Below are 16,927 nucleotides of genomic sequence, written 5' to 3'. Positions count from 1 at the left end.
AATCTTCTAATACAAACTCGAGTCACTTAATTTTTTTTTGAGCATCAATACAGACACAAGCGCTCATATACATGCGCATACACTTATCTCTATGAACGCACACACGCACAGAGTATGAAAGTAGCACCATAGTTAAAAGTAGGGTCCACATTTTATTTTGAGGAGCATCATTTTTCTTGGAGTCGCTCAAGCTGAGTAGGCGCTGAGCCAACCCAAGCTCAATGGCGGCGAATCAGCAATCGACCCGCTCGGAACCCTAGCCTATCCTCGCCCGCCCGCCATGGCATGCCCTCCTTGCCCGCCGTCGCCGCTCGCCAGGGTGCGGCTCGAGGACGTGGCGCCCCACGACGGCGCGGCCGCCCCGGGCTACGCGCGCGCCGTCGGCGCCCTCGCCGCCTCGCTCGCCCGCCGCGGCGCCGCTGTGCTCGAGCTCCCCGCCGCGGACGCGGCCGTCCTCCGCTGCGCCCTCGAGTCCGCCCGCGCCTTCTTCCGCGGCCGCCACGCTGCCTACCTCTACCGCGCCGGGAGGTACGCTTGCTCACAACCCTATCTGCAGCCTACTTCGTCTTCGATTTGACTGGAATTCAGTAGTTTAGATTCCGGTTTGGCTCAGCGCTCGAGTGTGAGCGAATCACAAGGGTGAAAGTCTGAAAGAGCTGGCTGAGCATATACAACATTCCTGAATATTCGGAATATTGCTCTGTTTCCTCTGTTTCCAGGGCTGATTACATCTCTGTTTTCATAAGGGTGAGCGTGACTGAAATAGAATGGTGATGGTTACATCTCTTTGAGTACTCTAGCATTAGACTCTTAGTGAACTGACAGATGTTGCTGTATACATTAGTTTTGTGGTCTATCAACACAAAATGTACAAGAATTGCTTCATACTCAAAATGTAAATGTACAAGAATTGCCTCTTATACCAAAGAAGATGTACTCCCTCTGATCCAAATTAAATGACGCAGCGTCAGTACAACTTTGTACTAAAGCTGCAGCATTTAATTTGGATCGGAGTGAGTACAAGAATTTGCCTCATATGTATGCCAGTATTAGCATAGTAGATTGTGTTTTACGTATATGTTTTAAAATCCAAAAATGAAATGAAAAAAAACATGTTGATTATAGAAAAATTAGGAGGAGCCTAGAATTAGAGTCTTATGGGTAAGGACTCTATTGCTGATATACTAACCTCTATATACTAGATTGTTAGGCAAAGGGGGCTGTCAGATGTAAGCTAATTACGGCACTGCTCTGCACATGTTTTTTTTTCGTCTTCTGTCATAGTGGGCAACATTTTGCGGTTAGTTTCTGATATTTTTCAGTTCTCCTCTATGTCAGGACTTTGGAAGATGGAGAGTTGTCCCCTGCTTGCATGGCTGATGCTTTCAGATGTTTGGGCAAAGCAGCCCGGGCCGCCCTCTGTGCAATAGCACGGCACCTGCGCCTACGTACCGAGTACAATTCTAGCCCTTTATCCGTTCGTTGAATTTCTCTTACTATTGATTAATATGCTTTTCACGCTCCCAGAATTCTACTGGCTAATAATCATGCCCTGTTATCCAGCGTATTCAACCAATTACTTGATGATACTCCACTGCCGGATAACGAGGTCTCCTCATCAGAGTTGCTGGTGGCATATTCTCATGAACAGCTCCAAAGTGGTCACACACTCATGGGATGTCCCAGCAGGTCCTCAATGCCTCAAGTTGATAGGGGATTTGTGACGCTAGTTGCTTCCGATTATCCAGGAATTGAGGTAACAAGATTCTGCTCCTTACACCTATATAAAATTTGAATGCAGCAATAAGAGTATTTGAGTCATGGCTACTTTACTTTTGGTTAAATACGCTACCGTTTTCCTATTGTTTACTTCTTGTTTTCTCCTTTTGTACTGTGTCCAACTGATTCCAGTCTTATTCGATACAGTTCATCTGCCCAAGTCATAATTGTTTAGTGTTTGTTTCTTTGGTATAGGTTTGTGACCCAAATGGCCATTGGTACCTAGCTGATGGGGTTTCAGGCCCAAATAATCTATTGCTTCTGACTGGAAGGGCCCTAAGTCACGTTACCGCTGGTCTTTGCCCAATTTCCCAGTACAGGGTCACTAATGAAAATAGGTCAGAATTATGAAATACTGGAACGTCTCACCATCTCATTTCATATACTTTTTTTGGCTTATATTCCTTGTGCTCCTGTACACATGAATTGGCCATCTAACCACAATTTCCATCTTGTAGGGCATCACTCACCTTTAGGTTGGTCCCTCATGCCAACGCTATATTGGATTGTTCTCCAATTTTAGCTGCTGGGCATTGCATACGACAGGTGTACCAACCCATACCTGCAAGCCAATTTATGGATGATTCTTATGCTGAAGAGCATGCTGTTTCCAGTCACTTGGAAGAACCTTCTGTAAGCATAAGTTCGAAGCAACATAGTTACTGTAGCATGCATGTTCTACATGGTCAATCATCCAGTGATACATGAGAGCTGTCAAATGACAAGATTTGGGTGTTATGTGCATTTCATTTCCTGTTCATTTATTGAATTAAAAAAATAACCCATATTTAACCAATTTCAACTGCAGGAATCTCAGGGCAACTTTGTTAGTGACCCATCACTCAGAAGTGTCCTGTCAGACCCTCTATCGTAAGTTGTTTCTTGTTGGATGTAGCTGTTCATCACAAACTTGTTCACAACATATACATAGACAGTAAACTGCCTTATTCTGCATGGTCCTTCTACATCTGCTATTTTTTATGAGTTCATCGTAAGTTTAATGGGAGCAAGGGACAAAATTGCTTAATATGAATGTTCATAGCGTTCTGTTTCTCTAAACCAATGTTACAGATCATCTCATTATTCGGCATCGCAGTTGCTGATTTGCTTGATTAATGCAGTAATGGACTTGTCTGTTTTCAGTGGGGCTTTTCTTGAAGATGCTATGGTTCTCCAATGTGGGCACTCATTTGGTGGCGTCATGCTGAAGAAAGTCATTGAAATGGTATGCTTTAAAAAATCATTCATCCTTTCTGATAGTTATCAGTGTTCTGGTTGTAGATTTTAGAATAAAGGTCACACTTTCCTGCAAGTTGCAGTCCTTAATGTTCTGTTGGCTAGCTACAACTGAAGTTAACTGTTATATTCTTAATACTTATGCTAGCACTAATTTTTCTAACTTAAATTGTGGTATTCATCCAGTTTTTGTATTTAGTAGACATCAAGATATGTGCCATAGTAACAGATAATCCAACTGGAACTTACTGAGAAGAATAGTGCCATTTCGATGAACCTTCTCACAGCAAAGGCATACTTTAGTATACAAGCCTGAAATAGTATCTTTTCTGTGTGCTGCAATTCCAGTCTTTTGGATGTCACCAACCAACAAATTGTTTCTTTTTATCTCTGTAATCAGGCTAGATGCACCATTTGCAATGGAGAAGTTGACCCATCCTCCTTGTTTCCTAATCTTGGTATGTCTCTGTCGTATATTTACCTTCCTTATTAAGACTAGCATTAAAAATGTTTCACCTGCTCACTTACGATCGGCAGTGTTCTGTTATGAACAGCTTTAAGAGCAGTAGCCACGGTGGTGAAGATGGAGGATGACAGGAGACTGTTTCATAACGCTGCTCTTCGGAAGCGCAGGAAAGATGTGATCGAGCATACGGATGTGCCGAAGCGGACTGGGAGTCGCAAAGTGTGTGTATAATGCTTTGAACATACACCCAGTCTTTTACGACGTAGCATACTGTTTGGATAGTCATCATGTTGTTTTCTCAGGACAACGGTGAGCTTGCTCTGGATGCTGAAAGCCCGGTGGCATTCAAGGGAGTGCAGTACCCATTTGTAGTGGGCGAGAGGGTCCTTATCATGGTACACGCAACACATTGCTCTGCTGAGAGTAAAGTGAAATCGCAAGAGCAGTTTGTTCTGATCACTAAACGCTTGCAGGGGAACAAAAGGACGCCTGAGAAATTCATCGGGAAGGAGGCGATCATCACGTCGCAGTGTCTGAATGGCTGGTAAGTGCAGTGCTTCACTCTCTTTTAATAGCGCAGGGCGAACTGTGGGTTCGCACTGTCTCACTGCAGCTCCTGTAGAAGTAGAACCTGTTGCATATTATTGGACTATAAAAATCTTTGGATTGAGCAGGTATCTTGTGAAGGCGCTCGACAGCGGAGAGAGCACGCGGCTGCAGTACCGGTCGCTGAAGAAAGTGCCGGAGCTGCAACTGCAGACGCAAGCGAGGCTGCAACCCCTGGCATTTCTCGGAGGCAGACAGTAAGAGATGGCGATGGCGGATCATGCGAGGACCATAACCACCGCCCAAGGTGTCGGTCAGGTAGGACGAGGAAGATATGGTGGTAGCGCTGCTGTGTGCAAGTTGTGTACCAATGGATCTTAATTTCCTTTCCTTGTGTGTATAGCTAGGTAGGGCGCTCCCCTCTCTTGTTCAAAGGCGAGATCAATGTAAAAGTCAAGAGTATGAAATGTAGTTCCGTGCCTGCCTTAGGGTATTCGCTATCAGGTCATGCGGCGGCTGGAGTAGTAAGCGACCTATGTTTGCGCGTCAAATCTGTTCATGTTTGAGCTTGTAGAGGAAGAATGTGTTTACGTGGGTTCTTCAAGGCTGGCTCCAGATTGTACAAGACCATTCTGTGAACTGTCGAGTCTACAGTGCCGTGGCTGGGCAATTATAATCATTCGGCAGTAGTAGTAGTATTCACTAACTATGTTTGGGCAATTATATATCAGCATGCTGACCCACCAATGTTTTTTCTTGAATCCATGTGAATCGTCTTTAGGCCAATTTCGGTTTTGAAAGTAAGGCGAAAGGTTGGGCATTGTGCTTGAGGTGCTTCACCAAAGTTTGAGCAGTTATTGGTTTTGATATGTATCCTTTACTTGGTGGGGGAGGCTCTTCCTCCCGATCTGTGTGCTGCATCTCCCCGGCGCCCGGCGACTCCTCTGGGGCGGTCCGGCGTCCTCTTCGACGGCGAGCTCCAAGGAAGTTGCCTTCGGGAGGGTTTGGCTGCTGAGGTCGGCGGTCGGCTGTTGTGTCGTGGCTCTGCAGTCTCGGGCTCAAGTACACCCAGGTGAGGCAGTGAAAAATTCTAGGGTGGTCCATGGACCACCATCCTATTCCTGGCCACCCTTTGTTACACTGTACTGAAGTGCCAGCGGTGTGTCTTTGTTGCACAAAAAAAGTATTTCTTGGTAAAACAGTTGATGGGAATAAGTACAAGCACCATAATAATTTAGAAAATCATATCTTTATTCACTTAAGCAATCGGAAAAGTAAATATTGATAGGAAAACTTATTGCATATCATCTCTTCCTTGTTACATGAAAACTATTCATGGGAATTGTGTTGAATCACGGGCAATGGGCTTTGCAGACAGTATAGTCATCATAGCATGGACCAGTATATGCAAAATAGTTGCAGCAGTACTGTCGCTTCCGCGGCCACTTCAACTTCGTCTCTCTCACACAGTCGGGGTCATCGTTAGGCCGTATATCCGTTGTGCTGCTCCCCTTGTCGTCAATGCTCTGTCCTAAAGTGAAAATCAAATAAATTTCAACATGAAGGTAATTTCATTTCTCATATGAGCATGTAGATAATGCCTATGTAGAAAACCATTCCAGATCTTTCCAAGGGGTGAATACTCAAGGTTGATGAAACAAACTTTAAACATATGGATGAACACTGAAATTTCATGAAATAATTATTTATAATTGTTCATTACCCTGTACGGCTGAAGAAACCAGGCAGCTTAGAAGAACCATGGAAAGTAAGATGAAAAGTTGGGCATTGTGCTTGATGTGCTTCCCCATTGTGTAAGAAAGTCACTAGGTTTTGCTATGTATCCATTACTTGCCCAGGTCCATATATATAGCTGAATTGTAACTAGTAGTATTGTAATTACCCATCATTAACAAACATTAATTGAATGGTTATCCAATTTTTTGTATTTTTCCATTTCCAAACATAGCTAATGACTTTATCGTCTAGTCTTAAATGTTGTAGCTAAAGATAGGAAAGTTTTAAATGCCATGTCTAGTATTAAATGTTGCATCTAAAGATAGGGAAGCCCTAAATGTTGCAGCTAAAGATCTCTTCTTTTAAATGCGGCAGATAAACATTGGCTATTGCTAAATGTCATATACATAGCTTGTTCTTTTCTATATTCCATTTAAATGGTATGAAATTTCTAGAACAATGAGCTCCAAACTCTATTGTTTTAGAGAAGGGTGCAGCTGGCCACCATCGACCTTGGAATAAGGATCTTTAAATGAACTAAATTTGAATTTTATTAAGTCTTTTGTTGTCGACTAAGAACCATAACTAAGAATGTAGCAAAAACCAAATAGAGTGCCAACAACATTTTCACTATCTAATTATGAAGAAAACAAAAGGAGAGGAAAACTAAGCTACTTCTCACCAAAATGCCAAAACACATATAGGTATCCCTTGGTGAGCATTGAGCACTGGACATGCATAAAAACAATTTTTTTGATGGGAATTAAAAGAAATTGGCAGAAGGAAATTAGTGATGTGCTCGCATTGAGTTTGAGACTAAAGAGACATGAATCAAGTTCTTATGTTCCGAGTTTACCTTCCTGGATCGCTCGAAAGCCCAAAGCTGTGAGCCTGTGATACATATCGACATTTACATCACACAACCTCATATTTTGTTTCATCCTATTGTGACAGATCCATGCTCGTGAAAAAAGGTAGCAATGCATGAGCTACAAAACATATACGATGAAACTTTCCAAAAGCATATCACAGGTAAACATATACATATACTTACTAGGTAACGATAACTCTGACATGAAAAAGTTGTTACTCGTTCTGGAGATCATAGCTACATATGGAAAGGTATGCTGTTTTAACACTAATAAAAAATTAGTTGTTACACATCAGCTTTCTTGGTCAATTTCGAGGTATTTGGGCCTGCAGTGCCTAACGGGCCTAACGTGCTGATGGGCTGGGCCGTGTTATCAGGGCTCGCGGCACGGCACGGCCCGTGTAGCTGGCGTGCCGGGCCGGGCCATCTGGCCAGGTTTGCTTCAGATCCGGCTGCCCTGCCGGCCACTCTACACCGCCGATTCGCCGGAAGAAAATCCACCCCCAAAATCTCCCTGGCGGCGCGGAGCACGGACGGCCGAAGCTGCCGCTGCTGCTTCTGAGCTTCTCGAACGGTGCGGTTCGGTTCGGACGAGGAAGCAGTGGCACGGCGCCGGGGATGGAGGGGGAAAAGCGGAGAGCCGGCGGGGATGGTGGCGGCGACGCCGGTGACGCTGGCGACCGCGAGCATGGAGCAACTTACTCACGGTGAGCGAGACTAGGTAATTTATCCAAATTAGCGCATAAAGGAAACCAATTGCTTTCTTGCCATGGCCGCCATTGCTTTGCTTTGCCGGCCACTCAAGGAAGGAACCAGCTGCTCTCCTCCCCCCGCCTAGAGGAAAAGAAGCGGAATAATGGCTTTCTTGCCAAGGAGCCCAAGCTAAGTACCCCCTACCCTACCAACCAAGGGCCAAGGCAACACACACACACACACACACACACACACTGTTGATTTAACCAATCTTTGGCCTGGGCCTGAGAACAAGAAACAGAGACCATGGCCATTGTGCTGGATGCCTTCGCGTCCTATGTCGCTGACATGCTCAAGCAGGTGGTGGAGGACGAGGCGGGGATGCTGCTCGGCGTCACCGGCCAGATCGACAAGATGGGCGTCAAGCTTGGGGACCTCAAGAAGTTCCTGGCCGACGCCGAGAGGAGACGCATCACCGACACCAGCGTGCAGGGCTGGGTGACCGAGCTCAAGCGCGCCATGTACGACGCCACCGACATCCTCGACATCTGCCAGCTCAAGGCCATGGAACACCATGCATCACGCATGGGGTGCTGCAACCCGTTGCTCTTCTGCTTGCGGAACCCCCTCTTCGCCCACGAAATCGGCACCCGCATCAGGGCGCTCAACCAGAAGCTCGACGACATCAAGGAGCGGAGCGCTGCCTTCGGCTTTGACCTTGCTTCGTACGAGGACTCTAGCAGCAAGGTGCGTTCCTCTCGATTATCTACCAGTCGCGAGACATCGTGGGAGCTCGACCGGTCAGGTGTGGTCGGGGAGAAGATCAAAGAAGACACAAGGGCACTTGTAGAAATCATGGTGAGAAGACCTGAGGTAGAAACCAGCAATACAGACAACAACAGAGTCATGGTTTTTGCCATTGTGGGTGTTGGTGGGATCGGCAAGACCACCCTCGCTCGGAAGGTCTTCAACGATGAAGCCATAAATGCCAATTTCGACACCAAGATATGGTTGAGTGTCAACCAGGGCTTTGACAAGGTTGAGCTTCTTAGGACAGCCATCACTCTTACCGGGGGAAAGCACCGTAGTGAAAAAGCGTTGGCAGTGCTTTGGCCAATACTTAGTGCTGCCTTGCCAGGGAAGAAGATATTCCTGGTGATGGATGACGTGTGGAGCCATGAAGCATGGGGTGATGTGCTTGAAACACCCCTTAATGATGTGGCCCGAGGTAGCCGAGTCCTCGTCACTACTAGAGATACAAGAGTTGCCCGTGGGGTGAAAGCTGTGCTCCCCTACCACCATATCAACAAATTAGATGATGAAGATGCATGGTCATTGCTTAGAAAACAGGTTTGTTGTTAAACTCGATGCATCTTCAATAATTACGAGCTAGCTGCTTAACTCCCTATTTGGACATGAGATAATGATGATGATAATAATAATAATTATTATTATTATAATAGGGCATACTCCTGTGTATTTTTCACTAAAGTTACTACAAGACAGACGCATACAACATATGCACACCACACACACACACACACACACACACACACACACACACAATGGCACAATGTTTTAATCAAATCTAGCTTGATGAGAGTGAACAGCTTCACTCCCACAACGCTTGGCAATTTAATTTCAGTACCTTGGTTGACAGCGAATCCCCACTTGCCGATCTATTGACCTTACAATTTAATTTAAATAGTTCACTGTCTAGTATATTAATAGTTCCATTTCTTGGCTACCTTGTTTTTAAATAAAAGAAAATCGGGGCTAGCCAAGAAAAAGTCATTTATTTTATTTAAAGTTAAACCTCTTCTTATTATCTCTATTGGTTTAAACTGCTTGCAGGTAATTTCAAGTGAGACAGATGGACCTGAAGTTGATATGCTTAAGGATATTGGATTGCAAATTGCTGTAAAATGTGGTGGTTTGCCTCTTGCTGTCAAAGTAATGGGAGGACTGTTGTGTCAGAAGGATAAACAACGCCATGAATGGAGTATGGTTCTGAATGATTCTATATGGTCAGCATCTGAAATGCCTGAAGAGCTAAACTATTCAATATATTTAAGCTATGAAGATTTACCTCCTTCCATCAAGCAGTGCTTTCTATACTACCCCCTTCTCCCTAAAAGTGCAGTGTGGTATAAAAATAGCATTATTGGCATGTGATTTAGCGAAGGATTTCTTCACAGAACCTCTGATGACTTAGAAGAGTTAGGAAGCAAGTACTATAAGGAGCTGATACTGAGGAACCTCATAGAGCCAGTTACAAAATGGTCTGATCAGCAAGTTTGCAGCATGCATGATGTTGTTCGCTCATTTGCTCAATTTGTGGCTAGGGATAAGGCACTAGCAGCTCACAGTGGAGATACTGGTTTCATTAGTAAACTTAGTGCACACAAGTTCCTTCGGTTGTCTATGGAAAAGAAAGTATCAAAATCAGATGGGTTGGACTGGAGTTCCTTACATGCACAAAAGACACTGAGAACACTAATATTATTTGGCCCTATATCTATGAAGCCTAGTGATTCGATTGTTGATTTTCCCTTCCTACGAACTCTACATACAGAATCTGTAGATGTTGCTGTATTGGTTGAGTCTTTGGGGAAACTCAAGCACTTGAGGTACTTGTTCATATGGAAATCCGATATATCAAGTTTGCCAGATAACATTGGAAATATGAAATTTCTGCAGTTCATTTGCCTTGTAAAATGCCAGCAATCTGTGAAACTTCCACATAGCATTTTGAAGCTAGCGCAACTGAGGTATCTTAACTTTCATGACTCTAGTATAAATGGTATACCAAAGGGGTTCAGTGTTCTAACAAATCTAAGGAACCTACGTGGGTTTCCAGCCCAGACAGATGGTGTTTGGTGTAGTTTTGATGAGTTAGGCCCTCTTTCTGAGCTCAGATCTCTTGAAGTGCAGAGATTGGAGAATGTGTCCGTTACCTCGTCTGCGGCAAAGGCAAAGCTTGGTGAGAAAGTTCATCTGACCCACTTGTTTTTATACTGCAGCAGTATATTGGGAGATGATGGGCTGATTAAAGATGAAAAGGGTGTCTCTGAGGAAGAACAGCGACAAATTGCGGGTGTGTTTGATGAGCTCTGCCCTTCGCCTAGCTTAGAGTATCTTGATATAAATGGATTTTTTGGCCGACGGCTCCCAAGGTGGATGATGTCAAGATCAGCACCGGTCTTCAAGAGCTTGAGGATTATATTCATGCTTGATCTAGCTTGTTGCACCCAACTACCAGATTGCTTGTGTCAACTCCCATGTTTGCAGGACATTAAGATCCGTCGCGCTCCAGCCATCAAGCATGTTGGCCTGAATTCCTGCAGTCCTACCAGACACCGGCTGCGTTTCCGAGATTGAGGGAGTTGGAGTTAACTGGAATGGTGGAATGGGAGGAGTGGGAGTGGGAGGAGCAGGTGCAAGCCATGCCTCTTTTGGAGGTGCTTGAGCTCGAAAATTGCAGATTGAGGTGTCTTCCTCCTGGCCTCGCCTCACATGCGAGGGCTTTAAAGTCTATATCTGCACAAAATAACCAGCACCTCATCTCACTAGAGAACTTTGCTTCTGTTGTTGAGCTGGAAGTGGCTAAATGCCCCGACTTGGAGAGGATCACTAATCTTCCCAATCTGCGGAAGCTTCAGATCGAGGCTTGCCCTAAGCTGAAGGTGCTGGAGGGTATTTGTGCACTCCAGAGGCTCGTATTGGAGGATTACGCCATGGAAACAGTTCCTGAATACATGCGAGATGTAAACCCAAGGCATTTTGAGCTACGCTGCAGCCTGACGTTGCTCACTTCCATAGCCGTGGGACAATCTGGACCTGAGTGGGACAAGTTCAGCCGTATCGACCATGTCAAGGCATATGCACCCGATGAGAACAATACAAGGAAATGGTACGTGTTGTACACGAGGGAGCCCTGCAGCTTGGACACAAATGTCCGCCACTCCATATCTGCAGGTAAATTAGCACAACGGTGTCACCTTATTTGTTGTTCCACTCTGTTCATTTAACTCGTTCAGTTTATTCAGGGGATGAACAGGAGGACCGGCAAGTAATTTCGTGAGTCTCTAGGAATGAAGAGCAACAAGAAGTAGGCAGAAGATTTCGGCATTCTTTTGCATGCATCTTCATCAGATCTTGTGAAGGTGCATGGAGAGAGGTAGGTTCATTATTCAGCTTCTAACTGATAGTATAATTTTGCTTCCGTCGATGTATTTCACATTAGTGTTGGCAGTTGCGTGCCAATTTACTCTGTAGTCCTCATGGTTTCGACGACGAAGTTAGTAGCTATGCTATACATGGAAATGAAAAACCTTAATCCATGAAACCCAGGTGCATGGTCATATTTTGATGTGTGTTAAACATTGATGCAGGCAGGTTGAAGGCAAGCAAGCTAGAAGGCCTTAGCCATCTTCACCTTGATGAAGGAAAACAAGAGAAGCTCATCGTTTACATCTCTTCGGCAAGACTAGTATCATCCAATTTGCAACGATGATGGCTGGAACGTGAATACTTGTGTGTTTGATGCAAGTTTACCGCTTGGTTTGTTTTTCACAAAATGCACACCTTCATAGACTCTCTGTCATATCAAATGGTTTTGTTTGATAATTACCGGAGTCATGCAAAGGAACTAAGCAAGGAACACAACTTGTGGTTATTCGTAGTACTACATTAGTACAGTAATACTTTTCAAGAACTTATTCCTGGTACCAGCAGTAGAATTTGATAGAAATCACCTGTAACTTATTCTTGGTACCTTTAACTTATTTGATTATGCATTGTGTACATGCGCATAGCGAAGAACAGAGGTGACTATCTAGGTTGTACTGTACTTGTGACAGATCAACTGATCTGACTTTATACCTGAATATTCAGAACATTGTAGATTGAAAATTGTTATAGATGCCAAAAGCTGTGGTTTAGTGGTTGAATGCCACAATATTTTACCACGATAAATTTAGGAAAGCATGGTGTCCTACCAAGATCAGCCACAGAAATTTAGTCTTGTGAGTTGTGAATTTATGAGTATCTCAAGTGAGGGCTGGCGAGAGAGGCTACTGCGACCTGCCCCTGTCTCTTGCGCCAGCGGCCACTCTGTTTTTTCTACTGCGTTCTGGTGAGCAGAGTGGGCTGATGATCTTCCTCGAGCGCAGACACCGCCCCTCCTTCTCGGCCTGGGACATCTCTGCTGACATTATCCTTGTGAAATCCTTTTTTTTTGCTGGTGAAATCCACATACTTGTTGAGGTGCTCGATTCAGCAGCCGCTTGTCAATGATGGGTACATAACTGAATGTTGCATCAGAGATGAGCAAACAGTGGCATCTTTCACTTGGCATAACAAAAGTTGACTAATAAAGAAATTCCATTTTTCTAAAGTCTTCGGTTACTAAATCGAAGACGTGTAGTTTTTTTGTTTTCTTGAGAATAATGCCTTTCCTCTGACCTATTTTCTGCAGACAGTTTTTGTTTATCCTTTTTGCGGGAAGCAGACAATTGTAAACTACCTAAGGTTGCTCAGAGTTGAGCATGAAGGTTGCTCAGATCTGATTATGCAAGAGGAATGCCGCTTCAGTATTCATGGTACAAACTATGGAAAAAGAAGAAGGCATGAAAAACAGAGCACCCAGAAACTCATGATGTACAAGTGTTGCAAAAGGTACAAAACTGAAAACTCTAGCAGTAAACCTCAGTGTTACATCAGACATTGCGTAGTCTTTATTGAATTCAGAAACGGAGAGGGAATTAAGTAGCAGAAACGACACCAACAAACTTGCATGGCACCTGTAATCAACAGGAAGAAGTATTGGCACCCATTGAAAAGCAAACAGAGCAATGCGAAGCACAAGACGAATTGGCGCATAGAGGAACATCATTGTAAGTTAGAAAATTTCTTTCCCCGGTTGCATCGCTGCCCTTGTGATGCCATTAAGAAATTTTGCTTGGCAGTGGCGCCGCAAGTTGGCAGACCATCAGCTTGTTCTTTGTTAGTGGCATCACTACTTGATGGACCAGCAGCTTGTGTCATACTGATGGTACAGACTACAGATAAAGAAGAAGGCCCCGATAACAGAACAACCCTTCTTTTCCTGTATAGTTTATTTGCCTTTTTGTTTCCTGGACCATACTTTGTACGTATGATAGATTAAACATCTATAAAAATACATAGCAGAGTTCCTGTTGTTTCCCTAAAAAAAAATAGAACAGCCAGAAACTCATACTGCACAAGTGTTACAGAAGGTACCAATCTAAAAACTATTTGCTAGAAAGCCTTCATGGTAAAGGAGAGATTTAAAAGTCTTCACTGACTTTTGGAACAACAACAACAACAACAACAACAACAAAGACTTTAGTCCCAAACAAGTTGGGGTAGGCTAGAGGTGAAACCCATAAGATCTCGCAACCAACTCATGGCTCTGGCACATGGATAGCAAGCTTCCACGCACCCCTGTCCATAGCTAGCTCTTTGATGATACTCCAATCCTTCAGGTCTCTCTTAACGGACTCCTCCCATGTCAAATTCGGTCTACCCCACCCTCTCTTGACATTCTCCGCACGCTTTAGCCGTCCGCTATGCACTGGAGCTTCTGGAGGCCCGCGCTGAATATGCCCAAACCATCTCAGACGATGTTGGACAAGCTTCTCCTCAATTGGTGCTACCCCAACTCTATCTCGTATATCATCATTCCGGACTCGATCCTTCCTCGTGTGGCCACACATCCATCTCAACATACGCATCTCCGCCACACCTAACTGTTGAACATGTCGCCTTTTAGTTGGCCAACACTCCGCGCCATACAACATTGCGGGTCGAACCGCCGTCCTGTAGAATTTGCCTTTTAGCTTTTGTGGCACTCTCTTGTCACAGAGAATGCCAGAAGCTTGGCGCCACTTCATCCATCCGGCTTTGATTCGATGGTTCACATCTTCATCAATACCCCCATCCTCCTACAACATTGACCCCAAATACCGAAAGGTGTCCTTCCGAGGTACCACCTGGCCATCAAGGCTAACCTCCTCCTCCTCACACCTAGTAGTACTGAAACCGCACATCATGTACTCGGTTTTAGTTCTACTAAGCCTAAACCTTTTCGATTCCAAGGTTTGTCTCCATAACTCTAACTTCCTATTTACCCCCGTCCGACTATCGTCAACTAGCACCACATCATCCGCAAAGAGCATACACCATGGGATATCTCCTTGTATATCCCTTGTGACCTCATCCATCACCAATGCAAAAAGATAAGGGCTCAAAGCTGACCCCTGATGCAGTCCTATCTTAATCGGGAAGTCATCGGTGTCGACATCACTTGTTTGAACACTTGTCACAACATTATCGTACATGTCCTTGATGAGGGTAATGTACTTTGTTGGGACTTTGTGTTTCTCCAAGGCCCACCACATGACATTCCGCGGTATCTTATCATAGGCCTTCTCCAAGTCAATGAACACCATATGCAAGTCCTTCTTTTGCTCCCTATATCTCTCCATAAGTTGTCGTACCAAGAAAATGGCTTCCATGGTCGACCTCCCAGGCATGAAACCAAACTGATTTTTGGTCACGCTTGTCATTCTTCTTAAGAGGTGCTCAATGACTCTCTCCCATAGCTTCATTGTATGGCTTATCAGCTTAATTTCACGGTAATTAGTACAACTCTGAACATCCCCCTTGTTCTTGAAGATTGGTACTAATATACTCCGTCTCCATTCTTCTGGCATCTTGTTTGCCCGAAAAATGAGGTTGAAAAGCTTGGTTAGCCATACTATTGCTATGTCCCCGAGACCTTTTCACACCTCAATGGGGATACAATCAGGGCCCATCGCCTTGCCTCCTTTCATCCTTTTTAAAGCCTCCTTCACCTCAGACTCCTGGATTCGCCGCACAAAACGCATGCTGGTCTCATCAAAGGAGTCGTCTAGTTCAATGGTAGAACTCTCATTCTCCCCATTGAACAGCTTGTCGAAGTACTCCCGCCATCTATGCTTAATCTCCTCGTCCTTCACCAAGAGTTGGCCTGCTCCGTCCTTGATGCATTTGACTTGGCCAATGTCCCTCGTCTTCCTCTCTCGGATCTTGGCCATCTTATAGATGTCCCTTTCACCTTCCTTCGTGCCTAACCGTTGGTAGAGGTCCTCATATGCCCGACCCCTTGCTTCACCAACAGCTCGCTTTGCGGCCTTCTTCGCCATCTTGTACTTCTCTATGTTGTCTGCACTCCTATCCAGGTATAGGCGTCTGAAGCAATCTTTCTTCTCTTTAATTGCCTTCTAGACGTCATCATTCCACCACCAGGTATCCTTATCTTCGCTACTCCTTCCCCTGGACACTCCAAACTCCTCCGAGGCCACCTTACGAATGCAAGTCGCCATCTTCATCCACACATTGTCCGCATCCCCTCCTTCCTCCCGAGGGCCCTCCTTAATGACCCTTTCCTTGAACACCTGAGCTACCTCCCCCTTGAGCTTCCACCACTTCGTTCTAGCGACTTTGGCACGCTTATCCCGCTGGACACGAATCCGAAAGCGGAAGTCAGCAACCACCAGCTTATGCTAGGGTACAACACTCTCTCCAGGTATCACCTTACAGTCTAGGCACGCACGCCTATCTTCTCTTCTCGAGAGGATGAAATCAATCTGGCTAGAGTGTTGGCCACTACTAAAAGTCACCAGATGTGATTCTCTCTTTCTAAAGAGGGTGTTAGCTACAATCATGTTGTAGGCTAGAGCAAAGCTTAAGACATCTTCTCCTTCTTGACTCCTGATGCCATGGCCAAAGCCCCCATGCGCCCCTTCAAAACCTGTGTTAGATGTACCCACGTGGCCATTGAGGTCTCCTCCTATGAAGAGCTTCTCACCGATCGGTACACTCCTAACCATGTCTTCCAGGCCTTCCCAGAACTCCCTCTTGGTGTTCTCATTGTGGCCTACTTGCGGGGCATACGCGCTGATAACATTGAGAACCAAGTCCTCAACTACCAGCTTGACCAAGATAATCCGGTCCCCGCGTCTCTTGACGTCTACCACTCCATACTTGAGGCTCTTGTTGATCAAGATGCCTACGCCATTTCTGTTTGCAGCCGTCCCCGTGTACCACAGCTTGAAGCCGGTATCCTCCACCTCCTTCGCCTTCTGTCCTCTCCATTTGGTTTCTTGAACGCAAAGGATATCAACACCTCTCCTCACTGCTGCATCAACTAGCTCCCGAAGCTTTCCTGTCAAAGACCCTACGTTCCAGCTACCTAAGTAGAAAGGAATTAAGTATCAGAAATGGCACCAACAAACACGCATATATAGTTTAAAAAAAAGATTTGGCACACATAAAAGCAAACAGAGCAATGGGGAATAGAGTCGGATTGGCGGATGAAAATATGACTGCAAGTCAGACGATTTCTTCCCAAGTGGCATCGACCACCGGCAGCTTGTTCTTCATATTCATGGACCAGCAGCCTGCTCTTGTTGACCGATTAACTTGAACTTGCGACGATGATGATGACGATGATCATGCCCATGTAATACAGTATGACCAGTACCATTGATATAACGGAATAGTAAAAGACGTGCCGGATCCAGAGTTCCAAT

At 45.0% G+C, this 16,927-nt stretch overlaps 1 protein-coding gene, 1 long non-coding RNA gene and 1 pseudogene across 2 annotated transcripts; 2 read left to right on the top strand and 1 right to left on the bottom strand.

Annotated features, from left to right (window-relative positions):
• Nucleotides 1-244: 244 nt before the first annotated feature.
• LOC119318701 lies at nucleotides 245-4,729 on the top strand. The gene is made up of 13 exons (XM_037593286.1): nucleotides 245-528; nucleotides 1,339-1,455; nucleotides 1,564-1,756; nucleotides 1,975-2,117; nucleotides 2,238-2,412; nucleotides 2,588-2,649; nucleotides 2,923-3,004; nucleotides 3,416-3,473; nucleotides 3,570-3,700; nucleotides 3,784-3,876; nucleotides 3,955-4,025; nucleotides 4,156-4,345; nucleotides 4,431-4,729. The coding sequence occupies exons 1-12, from the start codon at nucleotides 281-283 to the stop codon at nucleotides 4,286-4,288; spliced, it is 1,506 nt and encodes a 501-aa protein (XP_037449183.1). The 5' UTR covers nucleotides 245-280; the 3' UTR covers nucleotides 4,289-4,345; nucleotides 4,431-4,729.
• Nucleotides 4,730-5,254: 525 nt separating this feature from the next.
• On the bottom strand, nucleotides 5,255-5,860 carry LOC119314808. The gene is made up of 2 exons (XR_005152463.1): nucleotides 5,751-5,860; nucleotides 5,255-5,558 (listed from the first exon to the last, which is right to left on the bottom strand). It is a non-coding gene; the product is annotated as an uncharacterized LOC119314808 (long non-coding RNA).
• A 1,223-nt stretch (nucleotides 5,861-7,083) lies between these two features.
• On the top strand, nucleotides 7,084-12,258 carry LOC119318700 (annotated as a pseudogene).
• The last annotated feature ends 4,669 nt before the right edge of the window (nucleotides 12,259-16,927 follow it).

This window comes from Triticum dicoccoides, chromosome 6A, assembly GCF_002162155.2.
Source record: "Triticum dicoccoides isolate Atlit2015 ecotype Zavitan chromosome 6A, WEW_v2.0, whole genome shotgun sequence".
NCBI lineage: Eukaryota > Viridiplantae > Streptophyta > Magnoliopsida > Poales > Poaceae > Triticum > Triticum dicoccoides.
This window is presented reverse-complemented; position numbering and strand designations above follow the sequence as displayed.